General features: G+C 36.9%; 1 protein-coding gene across 1 annotated transcript in view; it reads right to left on the bottom strand.

Annotated features, from left to right (window-relative positions):
- MOXD1 (monooxygenase DBH like 1) overlaps positions 1-14,562 on the bottom strand; it is a 77,033-nt gene that overhangs the window by 12,743 nt on the left and 49,728 nt on the right. The window contains exons 5-8 of the mRNA XM_081045363.1: positions 4,431-4,610; positions 4,045-4,147; positions 2,435-2,601; positions 1,099-1,290 (exon numbers count right to left, since the gene is read on the bottom strand). Coding sequence (XP_080901489.1) covers positions 1,099-1,290; positions 2,435-2,601; positions 4,045-4,147; positions 4,431-4,610 — 642 coding nt within the window. The remainder of the gene's footprint in view (positions 1-1,098; positions 1,291-2,434; positions 2,602-4,044; positions 4,148-4,430; positions 4,611-14,562) is intronic.

The raw sequence follows: 14,562 nt of genomic DNA, 5'->3' as shown, positions 1-14,562 counted from the left end.
TATTTCCTTACATTAGAATTATGAGGCAAATTAATAGTAATTTATTGTTCTAGTGTTTTCTAACCTTTTGGACAATTCACAACACATAGAAAATAATTTTTTATGGGTTTCCACTCAGGTAAGTGGACAGGCTATTCATGGACCAGACACAGCTAGCTCTATGTGCTAGTCTTCAGATTTGCCCTCCCCACCCCACTACTCAGAGGGCCCAGGAGTCAGTATCTCAACAAACTTATACCCTACTCACAGCACACCAGTTGGGAAACTCTGAAATAACACAATAAAACTGGTTGGAAAGTCCACAGACAAGACAACACAATAAAAGAGAGTAGAGAATCTCAAAAAGATCAATGCTTCTCAAACTTCATCTTTCTATTCTCAGGGCGTATCAAGGAATTTTTGCATGTAGAAAAAATATTGCTGTTATTCTCATTTCATAAATAACATAAGAATTGGACTTTTAAGAATGAAATAAGGGTACAAAATTATATGACTATTGACTTTGATGGTCATTGGATAAACAATTTGACAAAGTGAAGCATCATAAAAAAACAATTTTTAAAGCCTTCATTATTGTGAGGTATGAGATTCTCTTCCAACTCCTTCCACCATGACCCCAAGTATTGTAAGTGGATTACATAGCACAGTGTAATTAACTATGTCCAAATACCTTTGTCAAATGAAAGAATTATCTTTATATCCATTTTACTGAAATGAAACTTTCAAAAAAATATCCCATGGTATAAGGAAACCTCTGCTTTTACCATTACCATAATTGCAGCCAAAAGGTTGTTAACTGGAGAATCAAGTAAGAAAAGAGCAATAATAGTGCTCAGAACCCGATTTTTATTTTCTTTAAATTAACAACTTGAAGTGCCCCTGGGAATAAGAAGAAAAATGAGTTTTGATTTTGGAAAACAGATCAAATACATTCCATCTGGGTTGTGCAACACCCATGGTGGGTGGCTTCAAGAATAGGAAGACTAGAACACTAGTGATGAGCAATTTATTTCACCACTAGAAACTTTGCTAATTCTCAGCAGATGTATGTCTCATGACTTTCATAACATTCAGTCGAAAACAACAAAACATGCATACTGGTAAGATTGTTTGTTCTTCCTTTAGATATTGAAACTCCTGGAAATTGAAATCAAAATCGTCATCATAAGCAAGCAATCTCATTTCCTCCCCTTTGCGAAAATGACGTAGCCTGATTCCTCTGCCAGCCAGATGAGCATGGAGGAGAACAGCGAACACATGGATTCCACTTGGCTTTTCAGCTTCCAGAGCCTGCAGGGGACAAAGTGGAAGACTCACTGAGCCCAAATAAGTGCATGTTCAGACAATTCACATTCAAAAAGACTTGGAGGGAAGGTTGAGAAAAAAAGTGAAAGCAATTTAAGTGAATGCATGAGCCACCAAACATTTTGAATTTGGATTTTTCATGACTTATCCCTAGCATATTTTGTTTGTGAAGCAACATTTGCTGGAGAAAAGAAAGGGAACAAATGATGACCAACAACCTACCAGACCATTCCTAAATGTTATCTTTTTTTTCCTTCTTTTAGAAGGTAAAGAAGCATTCAAAGCTCCTGGCAAAAAGATTCCAGTGTGTTAGTAATCCGCAAATTGAAACACTTTAAAGAATAAATTATTTCCACTTTTCCAGATTGAAAAAAAAAACAAGTGGGAAAGTGGAATTAAGTTAATTGGCCATGTTCCTACAGCTAGTAAATAAATCATGGCAATTTGAATCGTGGTCTACATAACTCAGAAGAGCATAATCTTTCCAGTTCACCAGCCTACCACACTATCTCCAACCACACCAATCTCCTAATTCATAAAGAATATGATACTGTCTACAACCACGTCATCTCTTAATTCATAAAGAATATGATCCATGTTGAAATACTTTCATTCAAGAGAAAATAACTGTAAATGGAAGCAGCCATTGTTAAATATTTACATATGGTTTCCTTTTACCCAATCTGTATTTTGACATTAGTTATTCCTGCTCTTCGGTTAAAGAAGGGAAATAAATTAAGCAGAGGAAACAAGAAAAATTTTAAAATGAATAATGAAGAAAAACTGTAATAGACATGAAAGGAAAGTTGAGAAAGAAAACCTACACAAATAAAGGTAGAAATTGTAAAAGATAAAGTGTCCAATACGAAACAAAGAAGGTAGGACTAGGAAGGGAAACACGCTGGAAGTTGTTCTTGCCTTCAGAATTCTACATCTGTAGCCTTCAAGATTTAAAAAAGTAACCAAAGACTTGCTAAAATTTTAAATGATGATTTTACAGTGTGACAACAAGAAAAATAATTCATACTAAATACACACGAAATTTAAAATATGTGTTTAGAAAAACACAATTTTCTAAGAGTATTGATTAATCTATAAAGAACAGCATGCAGATTGAGATGCAGTGTACCTCTTCCAGGCATTCCAGAGTGCAGTGACCCTCTGACCGGAACTCAGGCATGCCTGGAGGGATGGTATGGAAAAGGCTCACCCAGAGGCCAGCCTCGATCACCCCAGCATCGAATTTCCTTATGTCTGTTGTATGAAATAACCTCAATCCAGAATTATCTATTAAGCCTGAAACAAGAGCATATAATTAAAAGTGAGTTTGTATTCTTAAAAAAAAAAAATCCCTATATTCAGTTAAAATGGGTTCATTAACTTTCCTTAAAATGTCACAAGGGAAAGGAATACAAACAACCAAGCATTAATGGAAGACAACGTTCAGCTTCACAAATGAGAATTAAAAGACAAGTCGCCATATTTTCTGCAACCATTTTTGACTCACACAGCATACCATGGGAGAAATGTTTGTGTTGTCTAGCTGATATATGCCACAATTATCTAACATGAAGACAGAATGAAAATCCTAAAGCCATTCACTAGAATATAGTGAATTCTTATATAAAAGCTTTATTTTATATTGTTTTGAGGTGAAGTTCAGTAACATTTACATAGAGGTAAAACCCCCTTGGTCTAGACAGCATCTGCAGATGTAGAAAACTACTAATAATTAAATTTCATTATTGTCTGTTACCATTCTTTCAACTGTTCAAGAGTTATTTAATCAACAATTATTAAGAATCTATTATCTGAAAAGCACTACAATAGGCATTGTGAGATGATGTGAGATGATGGGTGAATAAGATACATTCCTTGTTGTGACATTTTTATAAGGAGGAAAGTATGACTCCAAAACTTCATAAATCTGTTCCACTAACTTTGATATTAATTGACTCTTTTTCTACTGATGACTACCAAATTGACCTTTGGATCAATTAGCATGTATATAATTTTATATTAATTGGTGTGATTATTTTATTGTTTCTCTTTCCCACTACACTATAATTTTCATGAGGGCATAAAGTGCCTGTTTTTCACAAATATTATATCGTTAAGCACAGACCCAGTGCAAAGTTGGCATTCAGTATTTGCTGAATAATTGCATGAATCAATGTAAAATAATAACTTTGAGTTGCTTCTGTTGATAATTTCATACTGAATCTTTCAATGTGGGGTTTTGAATATTACATAAGTAAATTCGGAAATCCATTGTAATTACCCTCTTTATTAACCATATTATACAGTGTCGCTGCATAAGTATCTCTTGAGTATATTTATGGTTGCTTATCACACAACAAAATAATATTTTCTAGTGTAATAAACAATCATTTTTCATAAATATAGTTAGAAAAAAATTATTTCCTAAGCACCATGTATTTGGGACTAATTTATATCACAAAGGGAAAAAGTCTATTCTTCGACTTCCTGGTAAATAGTCTGTATATGCTTTAAGATAGTGACCTCAAGGTCCATTTGTCTAATTCAGCACTGGTGAATGATACTTGTCCCAGTGTAATTATTTGTCGTATCCTTTTTTACTCTAAAAATATCCTAATTTAGATCACAAACGTATAGGCTAATTTTTTCTCACATTGGATGCTATTTTACTTCAACTGTAAGACAGAAGTTATAAAACGTTTAAAAACCATAGGTAGAATAAATACAGAAGAAACTCACCTTCCTCATAAGTTGGATTGTCATAATGGACTTCTAGCAGCACGTAACGAGGATCTAACGGAGTGCCGAGGGATAGTCCAACATGAGGCGGGTAGGAAAATCCCTAAATAAGGAAATTTGTATGAGGCAGGGTCCTACGAAAGACCTTGAAAGCTCTGCTCCACTCAAAGTCCAATCATTCTCAAAGATATTTCAATATTCTGGAAGTCCATTAATCTAGAGTTGATAAAATAAAATGGCTTAAGGAAGAAAGAACTTCCTGTGGAAAGAAAAATAAGCCATCTTCATATCAAAAATAGTGTATAGAGCTCTACTTATAAGTATTAGAATCACAGAGAGAAGACATGACCAGTTAATTGTTACATCTTAGTAATCGTTAGCCCCACCTCTCCACCGATGGCCCAGGCAAAAATAACGGTCTCGCAGGTGAGGAAAGCGTCAGGCATGTTAGGGTGGTAGCACTCGTGGCCATAGTCCAAAACGCTGTCGTTAAAATTGCTGCTGCACTGATAGAGCAGGACGTGATGGACCAGACTCTCGTGACCTTTCTGTATCACTGGCTCAACCTAAACAAGCACAAATAAGAAGGATGTGATAAATTAAATCACCCTATAACACCCCACCATAAGCATGAAACTAACATAAATGATTATCAGTTTCTCAAAGGAATAGTTTTCTCAATTATGCAAAGGTTATGTGGTTCGAGTATAATTTGTTCTGGAGAGGATGACAATGATGATGATGATTAGCATAACAATGGCAACAACACAAATGACATAACCATTTTCTACAGGAATCACAGGACTTTACTAATACATGCTTTGTATTTTTAACTCATTTTTGTTATATCTATCATTCTGCACACCAGCTGTTTCAAAACTTGCTTGCTCTCTTCCAGGCTTCACTTTTCCCTTGTTCCCCTTCTCTCCTTTTTCTTTTATTTTTAAACGTAGGAAAAAAAATTAAGGCCATAGGCATAACTCCCTCAGCCTCTCACTCTTCCACCTTAAAATGTTAGACTTACTAATCCCTACTGGAAATGACAGATGATGTCTCATTCACTTATCTGTCTAAGACCTATCTATCTATCACCTATCTATCTATCATCTATCCATTTATTATTTATCTGTCTGTCTACCTATTTTCTATCTCATGTTGAGCATTGTGCTGGGCACAAAATAGGGCTCAATAAGGAATATTTTTATCTTAGTAATTAAAATCAAATTCTAGTAAGAATTTTCCTATTAGAATTTGGTAGAGAGAAAAAAAAACATTGCAGTGGTGTGCTCCTATGACATCGTTCATATTAGGACAGTGAAAGTAGAAACAAGTGAAAATAAAATAAGTGGTGAAGGTAGTCCTAATATTGAAAGCACAAACCATGTGAGCATGGTCCTTCCATTGGCCTTTCCATAAGTTCCCTTCATAACACTTGCCCACTTCAATCCAGGAACTCCTAATGAACTGAGCACATCCTAATATCCCAAAGAACCTCATATCCAGAGGAAATGCACGAGCCCTGTACTTAGCCCAGTTGGGCTATAGGTGTTGCCATCAGTTACACTGTTCTTTGAATTTTCTGTTCATCTGTCAAAGAAACCCTAGTGTGTCTCTAAATTCCCAAGAGTTTACGAGTAGCTAGGTGTCTTAGAGCTCATCCACACTTCCGCTTTTAGCCCTAACTACTCAAATGCAGGTAATGCATTTTGAAAACACTTGTTTGTTCTCTGATTCACATAAGTACATAAAGATGAAGTATTTTCAGCTATTTTCTCTCAAGCCTTTTCATTTTGATTTCCTACATAATTTTTCTTTTTTCTTTTTTTAAATAGGAAAATTTAAGCAGCAAAATTCGGCAATGGTACGTAGTAGATAGAGAGTTGAATAGGCAGTCAGGGGTTCAGGTTTTTAACTCCAGCTTTCTTTTGTGTTACGCAGTGAGTCACGCCTTATCTACCATATGTACATTTTTAACATCACATTCACATAAATGACATTGTACACGGCCTTGTCTGTACTTGTCTTGTCTCTGAAACATTGTGCTCCTTGAAGGCAGAAACTATTTTCTATTTTATCTTGGAAATAAATGTTATTATTCAAACACGGTTGCATAACATACAAAGATTACACAAAAGGATAACCCAGGATTTCTATTAGATTTTAGTTTCCACATCTAGTTTGAGATTTCTTGTGAGACTTAATTTATTTGGGTACCTCAGTACTCCCAGGGGGATAGGGTACTACTGCTAATATGTCCACAGTAAAACATGTAGGCACATGTGAGATTTTTTGCTAAGTGCCTTATAAGTTCAGGCAGAACCTTTCGGTTATACTGAGCTCTACAATGTAGGCCCTGAAAAGGAGCTGTTAGGGCAAATAACAGTTGGCTGTTGCCAAGGCAGCTAGAGAAATTAGTGGCCTTCATTGAGGCATAGCAAGAGAAACCTGAGTGTACATGTGCAGATGTGAGCCTGCGTGGTTCCTGCCATTAAGAAGTTTCAAATACATTTCATAAAAGAACTGAAACCAACACCAAGCTTCTAAATTATCAATACATTCTAGGAATAATAATAGTAATTTCTGCCTTTTCTTCACCACTTACTCTCTGCCAGCCACTGTATTAATCATGACATAGTTCATTTAATATTGACAACAAATCAGGCTGGTCTGACCCCAAAGTCAGTACCCCTTACTGCAGTGCATTATTGCAGGAAGACATGTTGGAAATGCACCAAGGACCCTGGACGCTGCTGCCAGTGACAGAAAGGGTGAAAGGCTTCAATACGGTGAGCAGTTGACAGATGACAGCAAGAAGGGTGATGACACCATGGAGCTAATGCCAGAAGGTGTTTCTGGAGCCACTCATAAGAATCACCACACAACACTGCCATCAAAGCAGCAATGTCAAACTGGGAGCTTTATGCCTGGTGGGTGGAATGGGGGTCTCTTGCCCTCCTTGCCCACCCCAGACCAAGCTCTCTTTGACCCGTAGGGAGAGGAGACAGATCCATGGCTTTTCAATGTGTACTTTTCTAAGGAGGGCAAATAATAAGGAGAGAAACAGGGTGAAATCTTCAAGGAAAATTAAATTATAATCTGACCTCCAGATAACAAATTGAGGGTACAGCCTGGAAAATTTCCTAAGAAAAAATACATTCATAAGACAACAAGGAAACTTTCTTCACATAAACCTAGACACTGAACAGAGGAGAAAATAAGAAAGCTTGAAAGAAGCCATTCCTTGGCAAAATAGAAAGTGTGAGAGACGAAAAGGACAAAGAAGTAAAGTGCCTGAGAATTATAGATAAGGATAACTACTGAATTAAGGGGCCACTAATATGGAAGAAAAAAAATATAGGCTATCAAACTCCTGAAGAATAGAATGTCTGGAGAAGGAATTTTAAGGTGACCATTGGAATAATTAAGTGAGACACCAAGGGTATTTCTGTGGGTGGGCATAACCAGTTTAGTGCAGGGTACAAATTCTACAGAATGGGAGCACTTTAATCAGAGTGCATCAAGGCCATTGGCTCACGGAGCCCCACGGGATGAAAATTCCCACAGAGCTTCCTGCTGCTTACAGAGCTGAGGGATGACAGTGCATTGCTACCAATTTCCAAATGACAGCTGCTCATTATCTTCTGCTTCCTCAACCAGTTCCACAAACATTTGAAGCAGTCATAGCACTTGTGTTTTATACCCTATTGTCATATTCTCCTTTAGCCCAAGTAAGGCTGTGGCACAGATTAGAGAACAACATCTGAGGAAGGAAAGTGAGGCACACAAGTGCTCCATGGTACATACTACTCGTTCGCTGTAAGCAAGTGTTAAACACTACTTTTTCAGGCATATAGGAAAAAAGACTTCTCCTTTTGCATCATTGTGTTGTTTAAAACAATGGTGAAGTTATACATTTTTGTATTGAAATATTTCTGAGACAAATAAGGCTGTAATGAATCAGTGCTATAAAGAGCAGCACTTAATACCGTGTTTCCCCCCAAATAAGACTTAACCAGAAAATAATCCCTAGCATGATTTTTCAGGATGCTCGTAATGTAAAATAAGCCCTACTATATTTCCCTGAAAATGAGACCGGGTCTTATATTAATTTTTGCTCCAAAAGATGCATTAGGGCTTATTTTATATTACGAACATCCTGAAAAATCATGCTACGGCTTATTTTCCAGTTAGGTTTTATTTTCGGGGAAACACGGTATGGATGCCCTATTTTGGTTACTTCACAGATATTATATTATTATCACAATCAAAATGGGAATGCTAAAATTTGCCTCAGTTCAAAAAAGGTGTTAAACTTATGGAAATTGTAAAAGAAGGTATGGCAGCATAAAGTATACAAATATAAATAGATTGGTATTTCTGAGACTATAATGAACATTTAATTTTTGTTTTATGCTGGCTATATGATTGCAGAAGAAATAAATGAAAGGCATATAAAGTAGTGCATATGGAAGTGGGTGGAAATGACACAAATATCTGATGACATATTGAACTGCGTTATTGATCACTGTGTTCGTGTACATAGGCGGAATTTACAGACCCAGAACAGATGATAGTCCTGCACGCCCACCTTCATATGTAATAGACACCAGGCAAGGATGGCTTGGCAGCACTTTGCTTCCATTGCAAACCTTTGAGAATCTGTGCATACTTTCTAATCAGCTCTCAGGAAATGACTCAATTATTTTGATGAGAGAGGATCAAATGTCTATCCACTCGAGCTGTATTTGGCAGTTGGGCATAGGGCAGTTGGGGGTAGAACTTAATGCAAAGGACTAAATGATTGAAAAATCTTAAACATCAGCAATCTATTCTACATATTCAGTTTTTTAAAGTATATAACAATTATACAAACTAATGAAATGATCCAAAGAATCCCACTTGGTGTTCACCTTATTTTAGTTGGGATAGAGTATGACAGGGATGAGATAGAAAGCACTTCTAAGTGTCTCAAAAATCCTTGGAACTTAGAACCAAAGCATGATTTCAGAACCAGAGGTAAGAAAGCCTTAGGGGAAATATATGTTGTCTTTCTGTGATTGGAGCTAGAGGATCCCTGAGAAAACTGTGCCGGGCTCCTGGTCTCCTTTCACACCAAAATCTACGATGAAACAGATTCAGTTCAGAAAGGACTTCTCCTGAACGCCAGTGAGCATTGGTAAACTTAAGAATCCACATTCTTTTGCACCTTCAAACACCAATTACCTAAACAATAACACTTGCTGAAAGAAACGATTTTCGCTTAATTTCCCTGTACTGGGTTGAACAGTATCCCCCCAAAATTCACATCCACCCAGAACCTCAGAATGTGACCTTATTTGGAAATAGGGTCGTTTGCAGATGTAATTAGTTAAGATGAGGTCACACTGTCTGAGGGTAGGTCCTAAATCCAATGACTAGTGTTTTTATAGAAGAGAAAGGAGAGGGAGACTCGGATTCAGACAAATAGGAGAAGATGGCCATGTGAAAACGCAAGCAGATGTTGGAGTCAAGCTGCCACAAGCCAAGAAAAGCCAGAAACCACCAGCAGCTGGAAGAGCCAAGGAAGCATTGTTTCCTAAAGCCTTCGGAAGGAGCATGGTCCTGCTGACACCTTGATTTTGGACTTTTGGCCTCCAAAGCTGTGAGAGAATAAAATTCTGTTGTTTCAAGCTACCCAGCTTGTGGTCACTTATGGTACCCTAGAAAGCTAATACATCTCTCACCCTCAGGTTGTTGTTGTTTTTTATCATAAAGTAACGATTTGCTGATCTGTACATTCTATACCTAGGTAATTGTCCCTACATTTGTTTGTGACATGAACTTATCACCAATATACTTGTTTCCCCTTAAATGTTTCAGACTAATTAGGTTTCATTATCCTTCACTAAATACTTGTGTATCTTGCTTTAGTTTTTATTTTGGGGGTGGTAAAAAGGGGGGGAAAATCCCTTCTTGACTTGTCTAAGTATACTGAGCTCAGTATGAGAAAAACAGGCGGCTATTAGAGCTCTTCTGAGTAACTTCCCTATACTTATTCTTCCAAGTTTACCCATTTAAAATGTTGCTTGTTGAAACATGAGTGGAACATCGCTCTCCACAAACACCTTGCAATTCAATAAATTAAAAATTAAAACAAAAGGAGAGAGGTGATGGGTGGAATCTGTAATGAGCTGGAAATTTTGTAAATTCCCATCACTTCTCTTCTTGCCTGTTCTTGTTCCTGGCACCCTGCTTTATATATTCACCCGAGGCACAGGTTGCTATCCATGTAAAAGCCAGTAAACAAAGGTTATGCAAAGGGCAGCTGGCTCATAATGCTGCCTATGAGGACATTTCAGTCAGAGCTAGCAATGTAAATAGGTGGTTATAAGATCATGCTGACATGCTCATGTGACAGTGGTAGGAGATGAGTATCTGCCTCTTTCTCTCCCTCTTCCCTCCTTATCCTCCTTATCTTCATCCCTAATGGGGAGAGCTATTTCTGCATGACAATATACCCAACTTATAAGAGGTAATCAAGTTGAGCAAGAGAATGCCATCATTGTCCCACAAGCAATCCACTGTGAAAAAGGTCAGAGTTCAAAGCAAAACCTGACTTACTGATGTGGTGTCAACGGGCCACAGCTTAAGGGACTTGGCAGCTAAAACTGGCAAGTGATGGTCAAGTGGGACCTTAATTCCCATGGGAACTACCATCTTCAAGCACGATCAGGCCCTGCCAGCCACTATTGACCTGTTCAGGGATGGGTGCCCAACACATTAATCTTTTTTGGGGATTTTCGAAATATGGGGGGGAAATCCATTACCCTCTAGAAGCTGGAGGTGAGTGTGGAAGAAAAATTCCAAAGACAAAACAAGACAGTCCTGGCAGGATTTGAGTATCTAACTTAAGTTGTTTCTGAAACCAGCTGCATCTCTGCCATTCTGTGGCTTATTTAGTCGACCTTTCCTCTTATTTTATGAGTCAATACATTGGTTCCTATTTATTAAGCTAGTTCAAGTTGGGTTTCTGTTATTTGCAACCAAGAGTCTTGATTAATAATCAAACATGAGTAACTATATAATCAATTCATCAATATGTACATGCGTTTATGTCTGTGCTATTTGAATTTTTTTCCCTCTTAGGAAACTTGCCACATAAAACTACTTTGCTTTTGTATAATTTTTCATCTTAATTGGATCTGGGTAAGTTACTAAAGTTACTTCAGTAAATGCCCTTGAAAAGGAAAAAAATCACCCACTATAACACACACAAAGTCTTTGTCCTTTGCTTACTTGTTCCTGAAATTCCACAAAGTTACTTAATATTAAAGCTGTTTTATGTGATGAATATGTAAGTACCCTTGAAAGAAGTAAAACATTATGATTTACAGTCATTTATTTCAAAATGTGAATTAATTAGGTTCTTTTGCCAAACATCTCAAGAATATAAACACAAACAAAACAAAACAGAAAATTACATTTAAGAAAGTTTATAATATATATACAGCATGCTTAGTGTATATATTGTTCTTTGAATTCTTAATAGATTATTCATGAACTCTAAGGTAGCTTCTGGAAATATATATATATATATAAATTTTCAATTAAATGAGGTACTCAGTAAACTAGAGACCACCTAGCTACTCAAAGAAATTTTAAATTAACATCTATTTGGTCAGCAAGGAGTAGTGGAAAGACCTGGTGGTTGGTGAGACCAAGTTCACTTCTTGGCTGTGCTACCAACCAGCTTTGTGACAAGACCTTGAGCAAGTCATATCACATTAGCTCTTACTTTCCATCAGGCTCTGAGGCTGTAGTCTATATAGAGACTACATGAATATATACATATATATTTATCTCAAAACAACCTTATTTTGAGCTTAGGTAATAGAATGGTCACACATTTTATAGAAGCAGAAAATAAAACACACGTTAAGTTAGGAAACTTGCCCAAGGGTCCGAACCCAGATTTGACCTCAGATTGCACTGGCTCAGGAGTCAGTGCTCCTAACAACCATAATGATACACTCATATCTTTATCGACAGGGTGGTAGATGGAACAGCGCTCCACCAAGATCACTTCAGGTCCCTTTCTTTTCTGTGTACCCATCACCCCGGTTCTGGGTGCCTGATTTCTAATCACTTGCACTTGTGACTTTCCTCAGAGGACTGACCTTGGGCTCACTTTGTACAGAGCCAGAAAATGTTATTCCTCTGAGGAGGGTGAAAGGTAAAGGAGTATGACTGTCCAGCAATCTTGCATCAGATGAGAAAAACCCTAAACATATTTTATATTCTCCATGGGTGCTATAGACTGAATATTTGTGTTCCCCCCAAACTGAATATTGAAATCCTTACCCCCACGGTGATGATATTAGAAGGTGAGGCCTTTGGGAGGTTGACTAGGTCATGAAGGCAGATCACTCATGGATGGGATAAGTGTCCTTATAAAAGACCGCAGAGAGCTCCCTCTCCCTTTTTACCACATGAGGACCGTGAGGACCGAGTGAGAAGACCGCCCTCTATGAGGAAGCAGTCTTCACCTGACACCAAATCTGCAGGTGCCTTTATCTTGGACTTCTAGCCTCCAGAACTGTGAGAAATAAATTTCTGTTGTTTGTAAACCACCCAGTCTATGCTATTCAGTTATAAAAGCCTGAACAGACTAAAACAATAGGATTAGATTGAAAGTGGAACTATCATACTATCACACCCTTGCTCCACTTCTTCCCTTCCCTGGCCTTACTCTCCTCCCTAATGTTTTCTCCTGGCACTTTCTTAATCAGTCATTTGCATATAAATCCTTGTGTCAAGGGACTGCATCTGGGAACCCAACTTAAAACAAATAACATGATGGAAAAACACTTTTTGGACCACATTTTCTTGGGTTTCAATCTTGCTCCATTACTTTTATTTATATATTTGTTTGTTTAAATATATTTGACATAAAACTATGTAAATTTAAGGTGTACAAGTTACTTTGCTACATTTATATACTGTAATATGGTTGCCATTGTTACAATAATCAAACTTGCTAAGAGACTTATCTTAATCCAACCACAACAAAGAAATGATAATTCTGTGACTTTCTCTCTCTCTTTCCTCGTTGCTTAACTTCTCTCTACCTCAGTTTCCTTTTCAGTAAATCAGTGATAATGAGGCATACTGACAAAGTTACTTGAGAATTATGTGGCTGACATGTGTAAAGCAACAGACACCTTGTAGGTGCTCAATGAATGATACAAATATTCTTATAAGTTGGATTCTGGGTTTGTTAATACATTTTTAACATTGTGTGCACATAGATAACAAGCAAGACTATATGAGTAATCCCCTCACAAGTTTCAGTGTTTCAAAATCTATTTTAGGGTATATACGTTCCAAATATTCAGATGAAAAATATTATCATGAACAAATGTTTATTGCAAAATATATATTCATACAAACTAGGTATTTATATGCAAATTTATTTAGGATTTCCAAATTTGTATGTATAAGACTGACGTGTATTTTCTTTAGAGATCTTTTTCTGAAATATGACCTCCCTCTTTTCTCCAAAAGAAATTTAGCTACATTGACACTTCTTATATGTGTTTATGTACACTTCTGAATACAAAGTTCCCTTACCATTTTGATCTGAATATTTTCTCTCTCAAGAAATGTCATTCATTCACTCATTCATTCATTCATACATGCAGGCACTCAACTAACCACCCCTGCCCGAGAAAATTTATCTACTATGTGCTCTTCACTACCAAGGGAGGAAACAAAGATGCATCAACGATAAATCTGAGTCAAACAGGTCATATGCTAGAACAGTAGAAAAGTTAAACCCAGAGAATGAGTTTTTGGTTGCATCAATTCCCCTAGAAGACCCTCCTACCAGGACCCTGAACATCTTAGACATACAATTTGACTAAGGATGACTTCCACTTCCTTTAAAGGCCTATACCCATCTATGTGATTCCATCCTTGAGATGAACTGAAATTGGTCCAATCACAGGACTTTTACATGATGGCAGAAAGAAAAGAGATGTCCTCTCCTGTCCCCTGGATGTGAAAGAGAGCTGGGGTTCCCAATTCTCTACCATACGGGAAAAACCTAAGGATGAAGACAATACAATGTTAAGGCAAAGTTGAAAAAGAAGCTGCCTCTCTTCAAACATATAAACCTCTGGACTAATGGATTTGCTTGAAACAAACACAAACAACACTCAGTTGAAATAGAAATGGTTTGATGCTAATTGTCATTATCAACAATTGTTTTCTTCAGTCACCCTTTATTTGTTTCTTCATTCATTTAGACAAACAATGAAAACTGAAATGAGTACCCAAATTTGGATTAAGTTAGAAACTTTGTTAATTCAGACTTCCGAAAAAAAATTAAAAAGGAATTCCAAAAATAACAAAGAGCTGAGTTCTATAACGTGGTTCTATAATGTGTTTGAAAACTGATTTTTTTAATGAGAACACTGTATATTTAGAACATGCCAAAGCAATATGACTCATTCTATTTCCTATTGCTCATCTGCAAAA

The sequence above is a fragment of the Rhinolophus hipposideros genome (genome assembly GCF_964194185.1).
Source record: "Rhinolophus hipposideros genome assembly, chromosome: 3".
Taxonomy (NCBI): Eukaryota; Metazoa; Chordata; class Mammalia; order Chiroptera; family Rhinolophidae; genus Rhinolophus; species Rhinolophus hipposideros.
The sequence above is the reverse complement of the archived record's forward strand: the minus strand, read 5'-3'. Positions and strand labels throughout refer to the sequence as shown.